Source organism: Natrix helvetica, assembly GCF_964273705.1.
Source record: "Natrix helvetica genome assembly, chromosome: 3".
NCBI lineage: Eukaryota > Metazoa > Chordata > Lepidosauria > Squamata > Natricidae > Natrix > Natrix helvetica.
This window is the reverse complement of record NC_138549.1, coordinates 58,506,425-58,521,126: the sequence shown is the minus strand read 5'-3', so window position 1 is coordinate 58,521,126 and position 14,702 is coordinate 58,506,425. Positions and strand designations below refer to the sequence as shown.

General features: G+C 35.8%; 2 protein-coding genes across 5 annotated transcripts in view; both read left to right on the top strand.

Moving 5' to 3' along the window:
- The window catches only part of LOC309389144 (mitotic-spindle organizing protein 2A-like), a 54,399-nt gene extending 45,385 nt beyond the window's left edge, over positions 1 to 9,014 (top strand). The window contains exons 3-4 of one of the 2 annotated variants that reach the window (XM_081947151.1): positions 2,624 to 2,812; positions 5,882 to 9,014. In XM_081947151.1, coding sequence (XP_081803277.1) covers positions 2,624 to 2,812; positions 5,882 to 6,024 — 332 coding nt within the window. In that variant the 3' untranslated portion in view covers positions 6,025 to 9,014. The remainder of the gene's footprint in view (positions 1 to 2,623; positions 2,813 to 5,881) is intronic. The other variant, XM_081947150.1, reaches the window with a different exon arrangement.
- A 481-nt stretch (positions 9,015 to 9,495) lies between these two features.
- Positions 9,496 to 14,702, top strand: part of HMGCS2 (3-hydroxy-3-methylglutaryl-CoA synthase 2) — an 82,604-nt gene continuing 77,397 nt past the window's right edge. The window contains exons 1-2 of one of the 3 annotated variants that reach the window (XM_081947141.1): positions 9,496 to 9,697; positions 12,533 to 13,060. In XM_081947141.1, coding sequence (XP_081803267.1) covers positions 12,951 to 13,060 — 110 coding nt within the window. In that variant the 5' untranslated portion in view covers positions 9,496 to 9,697; positions 12,533 to 12,950. Of the gene's footprint in view, positions 9,698 to 12,532; positions 13,061 to 14,702 lie in introns of those variants that run through there. The other 2 variants (XM_081947140.1, XM_081947139.1) reach the window with 2 other exon arrangements.

Sequence of the window (14,702 nt, the reverse complement as noted above, 5' to 3'; positions counted from 1 at the left end):
TGCATGCGCACTGGGGGAGGGTTGCACGTTGCATTATAGATGTGGCATGCCCACGCATGACCCTCCTGCCCTCCCCCCACTTATGGCATGCGAGCCAAAAAAGGTTCGCCATCGCTGGCCTATACCATGCTGGACAAATGATTGTCCAATCTCTTTAAAGCCTCCAGTGATGGAATACCCACAACTTTTGGAAGCAAGCCATTCCAGTAATTGATTTTTCTCACAGTCAGGACATTTCTCTTTACAAAGAGATATTTTGAAAAAAAAAATCAAATATCCAAAGTTTTATCTAGCAAATGATACAGTTGTAATGAAATAGAATATATTTAAATTTCCCATATTTACTGCTATAGGAATGGTCTGAATTGCAGTTGCTATTGTTACTCATAAATTTAGCTTAAAGAGAGGTTCTGATGCTCCTTGGATTTCATCTGGTATTTAATGATAATTAATTAAAATATTGTTTTTATATTGATTAATGATATAAAATTTATATCTTGGTTTTCTACTGTATGCATATCACTCAAAATATTGTCATTTGAAAATGTTTCCATCTCTATGTTCATCCCTGACCATAGATAATTTATGATACAATCAAATGTGTTCCATTAAAAATTTTATATTAGACATTTCATTAACTATAACATTTACCCAGTATATAAAACCCAAAGTTTATATAAATACACTAGAAACCAACCACTATGAGGAATCTTCAAAGTTGCTAGGTCTACCTGCCATTGACTTTCAGCTGGTTGCATTTGAACTAAACACTTTCTTAGAGAGTTTATTGTATTACAGATGGAAGTTTAGTTCTGCAACCTATAACATCAATTGAGTTTTTAATCATGTAGGATATTAATTAAACCCAATTTGGTGTAGTGGTTCAGGCATCAGTCTGCAATTCAGGGAACCATGGAGTTCTAATCCCATTTTAGCCATAAAGCCAGCTGGGTGACCTTAGGCCACACTGAACAAGTGCAATTCTTGTTTGTTTGCTTGCTTGCTTATTTCAGTAGAGGTAGATAGGTATTTCAGAAGAACTGAGAATCAAGAAAAAAGTATAAAAGATAAATAAGGGGAAAAAATTAAAAGCAACTAAAATAAAGTTTTTTTAAAAAAAGAAGAACATTTATTTAGTACTGCAAACTTTAGAAAAGTATTGAAATGCTTCATATAAACCAAGAGTTTTGAGATTGTGGCAGCATTGAAATATAGTAAATAAATTCAAGCAAATATTGAATAATTAAAAATAATAGGCAGTATAATATGAATCATGTAAGAATAAAAAAATAGCAAATGTTTCTTTGCATTCTAAATTTTATTCTTATTTAACAAATCAAATAAAAGCTATTATTATAAAGCCTCCTGCTAAGAGAAACCTCATATCTATATGTAGAACTGTAATCTGTGAATAGTTTCTAAACTGAATTAAATTCAGACTTGATTCTCAAATGTAAGATTATTTTTGACATTGAAGTATACTTCCATCTTTTAGGTTGCCACCCTTCATAGAGGCATTTATATATAATTTTGCAAGGACACTTTCTGTTGCTTTCTTTTTTGCAACTGGTTATATCCAACTATATAAGAGAAGTTTTCAAGTTATGCATGTAAGTGTTAGTATAAGAATCTTTTCCACTGATCAGAACCAATAAAATAAAATAATTGGTTGCAACTGTTGCTGCTACAAAAGACTAATAGTTCCATTCAGAATACATTATGTGTTCCAAAGCTTTTTTGGAATTTCATTAATTCATTTATTAATTTTATTGTACAGCATGTACTATGAATTTATCTAAGAAGTAAATGAGCTAGTTTGAAGGCACAAGTTTTAATTAAGCTATCGTTACCTTCATGTTATAATTATTAAATATCTTTTTTCAGGGGGAATGTTATTTTACACTACTGCATTTAATCAAAAACAAAGCAGTACAATTAGAGTACAAAGTATAGAGATACTTAAATTGCTGTACTACTTAGGGTTATAATTTGTGGTGGTTTTTTTTAAAGTTAGCACTAAGTGTTAATATGACTGTACACCGCCCCGAGTCTCTTTTGAGAGAGGGGCGGTCTAGAAATTCAATAAAGTTAAGTTAAAAAGTTCTGGGGCTCTGTTAGATTTGGAATGGATTAGACTGTACTAAAATTGCAGCAATGGAATCAGGGCCTTTCTTTTCCCTGAGCTGTAGCCTAAATTCTAGCTTCATTGTATATATTAGAGTAGAGCTTTACAGATAATGCTCTTATTGTATAATATATCATTAAAGATAACTGAAATACATACATTGCAGATATGTTTTACAAAAATAATATCATGCAGTGTCTTATTTGTGGCATTCCAAAATTATTTTGAAAATGAAACAAATAAACCTGATAGAGCAGCTAGCTAGCTAGCTCCTATTTTTTTCTAAATACTTCAAATTGTTTAGAACATCATATTCTTGTATATGGATGTTTAGTTTTTCACTGTAGGAACTGTATGTATGTAAAACAACAACCCCAAAAAACAGTAGTACTACTTATGTAACAGCATTTAAAATATGTAAATATATTGGTTAGCTTGTTTTTGTGTCTATAGCTATGTGGTGTTTCTAATTTGTTTCTGTGTCTCTCTTTGAATTAGAGCCCCCAATTGTGTCTGCCAAGGCCAGTAAAATCCCTGCACCACTCTCATTTTCCTCTGTCCTTCGACCTCCACGAATAAGAGTCCCTAAGGCTGTGGTCTACAGTCCTGCTGCAGGTTGCTCGCCTCTCTCTCAAGGTCCCCCTGGCTCTTTCCAGTTTTCTTGCTGCCTGTTCTCTCCTTTTGCAGGTTGTTATCTACTGGGTTTTAAGGCAGTCTTGAGAAAGGAAAGTGATTCTCTTGCCTTCAGATTTGAAAAATTCTTACTTGGACTAAGAACTCTTGATTTCAGTAGAATTTGCTTCCAAATAAATGTTCTCATTGTTTTAAGTTATACATTCTGAACACTATGCTAATAATACTCATTTCATTCTAGTGATTTTTTTTAATGCTGGATATTATGGTTGAATGAAAAGGTTGGGGAAGCTATTATATTTTTATGAAGTGTATTGTACATTATGAATATGCATAAAGTTTCAAATTTAAAACAGCTTTTTAGAGTTTAAAGCAGGTTATTTTGAATTTATGAATTCAGAATAGTACCAAACTTCTGATAACGTTGGAACAGTCTTGGAATGCTTTTGATAAGTTGGAAATAGCTGTTGAGAATTTCAGCTTCAAGATGGGGATTCTTTTAGCTCAAAACATTTTAAATTTAAAATGTTTGTACATCATTAGTACATGCCTCTAAATGTAGCATATTTGCAGCACTGCAACCTTGAGAATTATGACTGAATTTCCTTGTGTTTTCTGAAAGGAGTTTTACAACCACCCATATCTGTAGCACCAAGTAGGAAATGGCATACAGATTGAGCATTGCTAATTCGAATCATGCTGTTGCCATTGCATCATTTAGGTCAAGTACAGAATATTTTTATCTATCTGGCACTGTAAATCCCTCCACTCATTTGAAAATGTTTAAATACATATTGTATTAAACTTTTTGTTGAAGAATCTATTTCACCTAGTAAATTAGGTTGCAAGATATGATGTTTTTGTGGCTGATTGATTTTTCTGAGATATTTGTACTTTGTCTCTTCTATCAACGTTGAACTTTCATAAAGTTTTTTGCATTAAGATTATGTTGATCCTTGGCATTCAGAATTCTGACTTGTAAGCTTTGTGATCCCTGAATGGGATGTTCTTGATCAATTGGGGCACATTTTGCAAGACATATTTTGTGGAATACCATATTTTAAATATAAATATATGGTGTTGGCTTTTTATTCCCAAAATATTAGTTTATACTTTTCTGAGAAACATTCTCTACACTATCTCATTCTGTCATTGTTCCACCAACTACTACAGTTAGCAAATTGTGGAAGCTTCTAAGTTTCTTCTGCATGCAGAGAAAATGTAGCAACGTCTACAAATGATAAATATCTGGGACAGAAAATGCTTTTTGAGGAATCAGACCAGTATGGACTATACTTTCCAAAACTCCATGGAGAATACTGATTTAAATATGATTCTGATCATTATACTATGATAAATTATATTTGAGGAAAGTTTTGTTTGCATCTGAGGACAGTGAAAAGTTTCTTTCAGCTTTTACTTCATTCATTTTTGGTAAGGTATGTGGCAATTTTGTATGTGTACAGAAGAGAATGGTGACAAAGAGGCATGAATCCAGTGAATGATTACTGTAATTTCTCTGATTTAGTGGATCGTATAAAAGGTGTGAGATATCTGGAAGAAGTCTGAAAAGAAATTATTTCTTCAAAATGTTGATTCTTGCTTGGAAAGGATCAGTCCTTGTTGTGAGACTTAGATTTGTGGGACTAGATTTTAACAAATTTAACAGAAGAGGTTCAAATAACATATCCAAGATTATTAAAATTATTGGTGAAATTGAACATTTTCCTCTCATACATGACAAAAATAATCTCAAAAGCTCTAACTTACATTAGAGAGTGTGTGTGAAGAAAGGTATTATTTCTGTCCATAACCTGACTTTCAAAGCTGGAAGCCAGAATTGGATTGTAAAACTCTGCTATTTTCTGTTACATTCTTCCATTTCTTGGTGTTAGTGCTGCTAACCATCTATAGTCCTAGTTCCGTAGCTACATAAGATATATATCAAGGACAGATACTTACAAAGACACATTGAACAATATTAATCTGGCTTAAAATTAATTAATGGAATAATTCAAATATATTTGGATGCCAGCAAGCTCTGTTATACTATTTAAGAATATCATTTTTGTTAGAGTGCTTTGAGTACAGGTTCATTAAATATTATAAAAGCTAAGGGCTTTGAACATCTCTATGTCACTGACAGAAAGAAACATCATCTTTTTTATTTTACTCTTAATTCTTACTTTGGAAATCAGGAGTCTAAACCATGAACTATTGCAAGTGTGAACTATCCAAACCATTACTAGAACACCATTTAAGCTTAACAAAATATTAGTTTTGTGACTTGTATGGAAAAATATCAGTTAAAGTTGGATCTACAAGGAGAAATTGGCACATTTATCAAAAGGGTACTTGTACTCATTAATAATTAAAATGTACCTTAAAGTCTTTGACTAAAGATGTTCTGATTATAAATTTATTTAAATGGATTAAAGTTAGAGTCTTCTTTACATCAACTAGATTTTGAAATTTGAGTAGCAGAATTATTTTACAAAGTTAAAAAAGAACCTCTGTTGTATAATTGTACTACATGCTGCTCTTATCAAAATAGTTTGGTTATGGAGCAGTCATGTGATGTTACTCTGCTGAAATACATAATTCATTTTTATATCAAGAATGAAAAGCAAATTTTATGAGTGGGGAAAAATTCATTAGAAGTCTTCAAAGAGAGAGTGAGATGCTTTAGTGAAGCCTGCACTGAGTAGATTATTGGACTGCAGTAATGATTTCCGTGCTCTCTTCCAAATCTGTGATTCTGCAGATTTATAAGAGAAGAATAGAATTTGGAAAAGGCTGAAAGAACTTCTGTTCATTTTCATGTTGCTCAACAGTTGCAGGGAATATTGATGATCTAAAAGTACAGAAGAATATATTTAATTATGATATTAGCTATTTCTTATTTTCAGCAATGAGTCTCAGGGAGACAGATCAGATAATCAGTGATTTGGATAATTCAGTTACTGTTAAGAGTATGGTTTAGCATGTTTTTAGTGTTATATATTGTGATCTTATAGCTTGTTAGATTTATATCCCTAGATACATTTCAAAATTGTTTAAAATACTCCAGCAATCCTAACAATTGATAGGTTGGTCATAATAAACATCTTTCTTTTCTTCCAGGGAGAGCAAGAACTATTTCTACAGCAGCTGGCAATCAACCTGTGTCAGATCATAGCAACCGAGAAGGATCTGGTCAACGAGTACCACGGCAGCCAAGTGCCAGCAGGCTGCCGAAGACTGGGTGTCCTGTGAAAAATCCATAGATACTTAGAAAATGGCTAAACATTATTCTTATGTTCCAGGAAAGCCAATGACTAGAATGCTATGTAAAATTCTAATTATTAAATAACATAATGAACTTATTCAAATTAATTTGTTGTTCAGTTTACATATCAGGCAGTACAGAATATACTGTTTCTGTATTTCTTGTATTACTGTTTATGATTACATGTAGCTTTGTTACCTGTTGATTTCTATTGGGTAACATTTCTTTTTTTAAATTAAGTTAAACAAATCTTTTAACTTGTCTCCTATGGAATCCATGTGCTTATTCACAGAACATTTTGGCAGTGCAGGTAATCCTTGATTTACAATCACAATTAAGCCCATAATTTCTGTTGCTAAGCAAAACATTTGTTAAGTGAATTTTGCTCCATTTTATTATCTTTCTTGCCACAGTTGTTACATGAATCACTGCAGTTGTAAAGTTAGTAACATGGTTGTTAAGTGAATCTGGCTTGCCCATTGACTTTGCTTGTCAGAAGGTTGCAAACGGTGATCACATGACCCCAGGAAACTGCAACCGTCATAAACATGAACCAGTTGCCAAGCATCTGAATTTTGGTTATGTGACCATGGAGATGCTGCAACAGTCATGAGTGTGAAAAAAAGTCATAAGTCCCCTTTTCCAGTGCTATTGTAACTTTCAACGGTCACTACATGAACTGTTGTAAATCAACAACTACCTGTAGTACAGAAGTGATTTGCCATTGCCTTCTTCATAAATGAACAAATGAAAATCTCTTTCTTTCTGCAGTCAAGCCTATGGCTCTGTGATTTTCTGATGGTCTTTCATGCAAATGCTAATCAGATCTGACCTTGCATGATCTTGTTTTTTCCAAAATCAGCCAAAGCTGGGTGGATACTGCTACTCAACTTCATTTTAAAACATGCATGGCAGACAACCTTAAATCCTGAATTCTATGCAAATGTTTTTGGGAATAAATTCAGTAAGAATTAGGGTTATTTCAGCCTGCTACTGCATTCCTGAAACAAATTTATTAACAAAGAATAAAGATGCAAATGAAATTCTAAGCTGATTTAGCCTCTTAAACATGCTTAAGGATCATTTTTGAAGCACTAATTAGAGAGAAAATAATTTTGTAGTTAAAAGTATTGTTCAAGAAATGTAGTGATTGCAGGTTCAGAACAAAATATGACTGGTAATGAGTTTATGCTATCCTTAATATAGACCTGCATGAATTTGAACTGCATTTGCTGAGGAACAACAGCAAGAGAGTCCTATACTGTACATGCTTATCATAGTTGTATAACTGGTGTGATTTCTCTAGTATTATGTCTGTCCCTCACATAGCTCATCAACTATTAGTTTTCCATTTTTGATCTAAGTGTGCAGTTCTTATGTAATTTTTCTATTCCATGAAAAAGCTTTCCCTTCAGTCCTTGCCTCTGATGTTTAATGTGACTAGGGAAAGTTTAAGTTTGGATACATTATGATAGGCATTTGGAGAACTAAGATGATTATGAAAACAGAGCAAGGAGTTAAAAAAACAAAACAAAGGATTGCAGAAAAAAGTATAAGAGATAGTGTAACAAAAAAAAAATCAATTTGTGGCATATTTTGAATTATTGCCTACATTCCTTACCATCATCTGTGGGAAGAACTGCTTCCCTGTATTTTTCAGTAATGTGTAACCCTATTTCTAATATAGGTAGTCATTGACTTATGATATTAATGGGGCCTGTCCATTCATGTCAGAAGTAGAGGACCACATTAAATGAAGCACCTAACAACATCCCTGTCCCTGTTTTCCCCAATGCATTTGTTAAACTAATGCACAGGTGATTAGGTAGAGCATGGATGACTCAGGGATGGGAGAAACCAAGGGAGGCCTAGTGCAGGTGCAGGCACTTCCAGGAGGCCTCTCCCACCCTTTAAGGTATTCCATGCTCTGCCTCCTGCCCCTTGGTTTCTCCAAAGCCCTATGGACCTCCTCCATACCCCACCTTTTGTTTACTTATATTTTGATGAGCTCAGAAAGTCAGAGTAGAGAAGGCCGTTCTCTCATTGGGCCACGTGGCACAATAAAAAAGACGAAATTAGGTCACTTTTGCTTCCGTGCCACCAGCTCTAGCTTTACACTAGTCTTACACTGGTGGCGCTAAGAAGAAATCATAGTGATTTAGGTTGATTGGAGAGGAACCAGAATAGGCATGATTTGTTCATAGCACTGCCAGTGCTACCTTTACTCTAGTCTTATGGTGGTAGAGCAAAGACGAAATCTTATCTCTTGCTTCCATGGCAATTCTTTTCTCCTCAGCCAGGGTAAATCACTACCGATTTATACTGGCTGGGGAGAAAGGATTGCCAAGGAAACAAAAGAGATCAGATTTCTTCTTGATTGTGCCACGTGGCCCAGCAAGGGAGCAGCCTTCTCTACGTAAGTAAGTAGGTAAGTACTTACTTACTCTCTGCGTAAGTAATTAGATAAGTAGGTAGGTAAGTGATGGGGAAGTGGGGGGTGGGGAGGAATGCATAGAACTTAGTATCTTGGCAAAGCAGACCAACATACTGGATACTAGGGGCGTCTGAGGACCTGGCCAGGGCAAAATGGGAGGGAAACTGGATGGGTGGGTATGCTGCAGTGTCTCTGCAGTCAGTCATAAGGGCGAATGATCGTGGGGGCACTGCAGAATTTGTAACTTTGAAACATTTGTATTTAGCTTTTGGGGTAAGCATTGTAACTTCAAGCATTTGTTAAATGGCCTGTCATACCTCAAGGATTACCTGTATCTTGAACCATCTTGTTTCCCCAGCAGCTTCAGCTGTATTTTATCTGCTGCTCTGACCTTTCCCCTGCATTTCCTCTGTAGCCTTTCACCTGAATTTAAAGTAGTATCTGTTGGCACATTAAATCTGGGAGGTAGTTCCTTACCACAATTGTCCCCTCTTGGACTACTATTTTGTAAGTTTATATTATACACTTAAAGTAATAAAATGAACTATTTTTTTTTACTTTGGATGTCTCTTTACACTAGCTGACAGCTGTACTAAGTCAGTATTCTTTGTCTGGAGATATAAGCATTTTAAATAAAAATAACTGTTTGCTCATAGAAATAACATAAATAATTTGATGTTAGACTTTTACATGCATACAGGGCAGTATTTCAGTTCACTTTGTGGCAGCCTTAGATATTATTTTGGTGCCCAGAATTTTGTTTGTTATTTTATCAACATAAATGATTATCAACTAAAGTTGAAGGCAATTGATTGAGAAATGTACAACTTGCTTATTTAATTATGACAGTATAGATCAGTGGTTCACAAAGTGGGCGATACCGCCTCCTGCGTGGATGACTTCGGGGGGCGCTAAGAGGCAAGGGAGGCGGCAGGGGGGTGCTAAGAGGCAAGGGGGGGCAGCAGGTGTTGCTAAGAGGCAAGGGAGGTGGCAGAGAAGTGCTGGAGGTGGCCCCTCGCAGGGCGCAATTCTGCCTGGGGCTCTGTTGGCCGCGTAGGTAGGACAAATTATGGCACTTCGGAGAACCAATAAAATGCACCACTGACTGGCTCTGCCCTCACCTCCCGCCCCTCCCACTCTTTTCGTATCTCGCCTGCCTAGAGGCACAGGTGATGCTGATGCTGCTCTCTGGTTCCTTCGCTTATCTCAACCACACAATCCAGCAGATCTCTGCCTGGTGAGTCTTCCTTTGCTTCTATTCTAGCTACCTCCCACACGCCCCAGCCACGGTATCTATTCTTTTCCCAAGCTATTTCCCTCTGTCTGGGCTCTCCCTTGCAGAGCTGAGCCTAGCATTCAGTTTCAAATCCAGGGCGGGGGAGGGGGCAACAGAGCATCCAGGAGGAGGGGAAAAAGTTTTTTGTTTTTTTTTACCTTTTTCCCTCCGTCTGGGCTCTCCCTTGCAGAGCTGAGCCTAGCATTCAGTTTAAAATCCAGGGCAGGGGAGCGGGGCAACAGAGCAGCCAGGAGGAGGGAAAAAGTTTTTTTTCTTTTTTGCCAAGCTATTTATTTTTTCACAAGGAGAGAGGGAGGGAGGGAGGGAGGCAGAGAGGGAGGGAGAGAAAGAGAAGGAGAGAGGAAGTCAGAGAGAGAGAGGAAGAAAAGGAGGAAGGAAGTGAGAGGGAAAGAGGAAAGAAGTGGGAGGGGAGGGGGGAGAAAGAAAGTGAGAGGGAGAAAGATGGAGAGAGGAGAGTAAGAAAGGAGAGTGAGAAGGAGATAGGGAGGAAGAGAAAGAGAGGAAGAGAGGAAAGGGGAAAGAGGGAGCGAGAAGGGGAAGAGGGAGGAAGAGAGGTGAGAGAGAGACAACCGAACTTTACTTATGAAAAGGTGTTAATTATGTCAATGGAAGAGATAGGAAACTGCATTCACACACACACACCACACACACACACACACACACACACACACACACATATATATATATATATATATGTGTGTGTGTGTGTGTGTGTGTGTGTCAATGCGTTGATTTGTAATAAAAATGTTTAGCTTAAAGAAGTTATAAGGAATCACAAATATGCAAGTTAAAAGTGTGGAAAATGTAATGTACGTGTGGATGACCTTTTGCATGAGTTGTAATGGGGGGAGGGGGGATAATAATTAAAAAAAGAAAATGATTCCCCAAAGAGGTAAAAGGCTACATTTTGCTAGAGTTATTCTTTGCTTCCAGTCTGTTGAGGAAGGGGATTGGACTCCATTGTCTATATTTCCCTTTTCATCCCCATGTTCTTTAGTGAAAATTATAACCCAAGAACATATAGATCTGTTAAAATGTTCCCATTCTCACCCTCCATATTGGAAATCTCTAGGTACCATTCAATAATCTCATCAAATAATTCAAGCAAATATTGGTGCTTTCTTACAATGACTTTGTAAAACAAAACTTTATTTAATTCGTCATCTCATCATGCTTCAGAATCCCAAAGGTGCTTTTTCAGGAGGCAACTGGACTTTCTGGTTTTTCTTTGAAGACACTTCTTGGATGAGAAGCAAAACATCTTCAAAGAAAAACCAGAAAGTCCAGTTGCCTCTTGAAAACGCACCTTTGGGACAACCATGACCTAGATGACTGAGAATCTCCCTGTAGACATCAAGCTCCAGAATCCTTGCTTTGCTGCAGAGTTAAGAGCTACATCCTGGTTTATTTTCACAGAGAAGGCAGGCAGGGAGTTGGTAGGGTTTATATATTCACTTAGCAAAGCCTTAAGCCAGATGTGAACGCACACATACTGTAAGTATTCTGATTTTCAGAGCAGAAATGACAGAAGCAGAAAAAATCAAAGAAGAAATGTAGACAATATAGTCCAGATTACTGAACGTGGTGATTTAAGACTCCTGCTAAGTGACTTAAAACCAGACATTGGGAAACTGGTATCACTTCATAAAGCCCATCCATCACATTAAGAATTTACTGAACAGTGAAGTAGTTACTAAATTTTACTGAGTTTCCTAAGTTACTAGTTACTAAGGTTCTTGATAAATGACTATCAGACTTTGAAAACCTGGTATCACTGGATCATGTTCAACAATTTTATTGAATTAACATTAACTAAAAAGGTTTTTAAATTGGATTTTGAATAAATGTGCAATTAATTGTTACAGTTTTGAATCTTACTGTTACTATCTTCCTTCCGTCGTGCAAACTGCCCAGTCACATGACACCCTCCCAGTCACGTGCACCAAGCCACGCCCACAAAACCGGTAATAAAAAATTTGAATTCCACCAATGGGTGGGGGGCACTGAGGATCAGTTTGTAGCACCAAGGGGGCGGTGGACTGAAAAGGTTTGGGAACCACTGGTATAGATAGTCCTCAACTTATAACCATTTGTTTAGTGCGTTCAATGTTACAACAGCACTGAAGATGACTTATGACCAGTTTTCATAGGTCTGTCCGTTGGAGCATCCTCATGGTCACATCATCAAAATTTAGACATTTGGCAACAACTGGCATATATTCATGAAGTTGCAGTGTCCTGGGGTCATGTGATCAACATTTGTAATATTCCCAATCAGCTTCCAGCAAACAAAGTCAATGTGGGAAGCCAGATTCACCAAATAACTGCAATGATTTGCTTAACTGTGGCAAAAATAAAATGGTGCATAACTCACTTAACAACTGTCTTGCTTAGAAACAGAAATTTTGGAGTCAATTGTGGCCATAAGTTGAGGACTATCTGTATTTTCTAAATACATAGTTGAGAGGCTGATGGCAGTATTACTGTTATGCTTATTATTTTTTCCTCCTTCAAGGTAGACATAAATAATAATTCATTGTTACTGCAGTAGGTGGTTATCCACAAATCTTATGGTGGAACGTACAGAAAATACAATATTAAGATGATCAGCATTAGAGTTTAATTTAATTTGGATGTTTTATAAACTGATTTAGGAAGATTTGACTTTAAAAATAAAAGGAAGAGCATTATAATTTTGTATATATATGCTTATATGAATGCCAAAACTATACTAACTCCTCAATACTAAACATGGGAAATTTGTTTGTTTTTCAGTTCAAGCCACTTTTGTGAAAGAGGAAGGTTTTTTTCCAGACTATATCCTACCTCTGGGTGCTCTTTGCTTTACAGGGCAATACAGGAAAATATAGATTTAATATTAGAACTTGGGTGTGGAAGAGGAGAAGGACCAAAAAAAAACCTACCATTCATGGAGGGAAATGTTTAGAGTGATTCTAGTCAGGACAAAATATGATTTTGATTAAAGGTGGCCAGGAACTTAGGAACCCCCAGAACTGAAAGTTGATACCACAAAAAATTACAAAACCCTAGTTAGATCAGCTTGTGTACTAACCTGTATGAGTATACTATTGGCTGTCATGATAAGAACAGGGAGGGACTTACCTGTGTCTTTTAAAAAGCTGGGGAGGCAGTTAGTTTGAAGCTTAGTTGGACTGTTCGACCAAACTGGAAAATGTTTAGGCTTTTCAGACACACAAAGCAGCTGTGCTGTTTTCAGATGAAACGCGCATTGCAGAAACCACTTTGGCCTCTCACTTTTTCATCACCGGTGAAGCAGAACAGGTAAGTGAAGAAAAAATAGCACTAAAAATGTTGACATCTTCACGCTCTGTAATCAGAATTTTACTTTTACACAAACTTTTCAAATGGTAATCTACTAGAAAATTTGATAAGAAAATTCTGCTTTAATCATAATGAGTATTAGAAAAATAGATTAATAAAAGTGAGGGTGTTTTAAAATATTAGGATCACCAGCTACAAATCTGCAAATGAAAAAAAGCCTTTTGAAACTCTTTTCTCTATGAAAAGCATGCACAAGTGTTTTCAACTTTCATCTTCTATCTTCTCTTTAATTTTAATATAACTGGATATTTCTTACAATTTCTTCTCTTTGTGAAAGATCATTTGTGAATGTTTACATCTGAATCCTATAAGAACAATGGGTTAAATTATCTAAAGGAACCCAGAGTATTTGATCCATGAGAATGCATGTGAGAAAAACCTTTTTCCAAATTATGCAGATTTTGAATAGTAAGCCCTTTAATTAATTGGTAATACAGAAGCAGTTCGGGCCAATATGAACATTGATGGCATAAAGGGCCACAATTAGCTCAGGCATCTTATAATTTATAAAACAAATATGAGAAACTCTGCGGTTATCTATTTCCCAGTTTTCACAGCAAGGATAGTTTCTATTCCAGTTCATTAAATGTATATTTTTACTTTTTTCCTACTTAACAAATATTTTCACTGTGTTGTACTTTCCATTTTTCAGATCTCAAGTAGATAGTTTCAATGGTCTCACATATTTTCCATGAATGCACAATGAAATAATAAACCCAAAAGTCAACTGTCAATGCAAAATTCAAAACTGGGATTCAAAATCCTGCCACACTTAATAGTATACTGATGTAGACTTTGTTGCTTGTAGCCTGATAAACTATTCCTTTAAATAAGAAAATACTCTTATTTACTTTGATATTCCACCTTTATTTTAATAAAAGAGCTAATTTTATATTTATAATAATGTAATCCAAATTAAAATTAGCAATACAGGTAGTCTTTCACTTACAACAGTTCATTTAGTGACCATTTAAAGTTACAACAGCACTGAAAAAAGTGACTTATGAACATTTTTCACAATTACAACCTTTGAAACATCTCCATGATCATCTGGTCAAAATTGAGATACTTGGATACTGGTTCATACTATGAGGAAGCCAGATTCATTTAACAATCAGGTCACTAACTTCACAACTGCAGTGATTCATTTAACAACTGTGGCAAGAAAGGTCGTAAAATAGGACAAAACTCACTTAACAAATATCTCACTTAGCAAGAGAAATTTTGGTTTCAATTGTGGTTGTAAGTTGAGGATTACCTGTATCTCTATGACAATAGGAAGAAAAACTCAAATAAAAGCAAGGAGACTGAATTTTTAGAATACTCTTTTTGTAGGGTCTTTAAGGAGCAATAACTTAAGTAATATATGCACATACCCTTTGGACCTGACCCCTAATGCTGTCCAGCAATGTTGATCTTCTGCAAATGTAACCAAAGGTCTTTGTATTAAACATTAACCTCTTGGATAACAATATGTTACGGTTAGGATGAGCAAGTATCATTTAGGCTATTGGAATGCATCTTTTTTTAAGATGCTGTAGATCTAAACATAGTAAGTCTTAATTCCACAGTTCACCCAAAT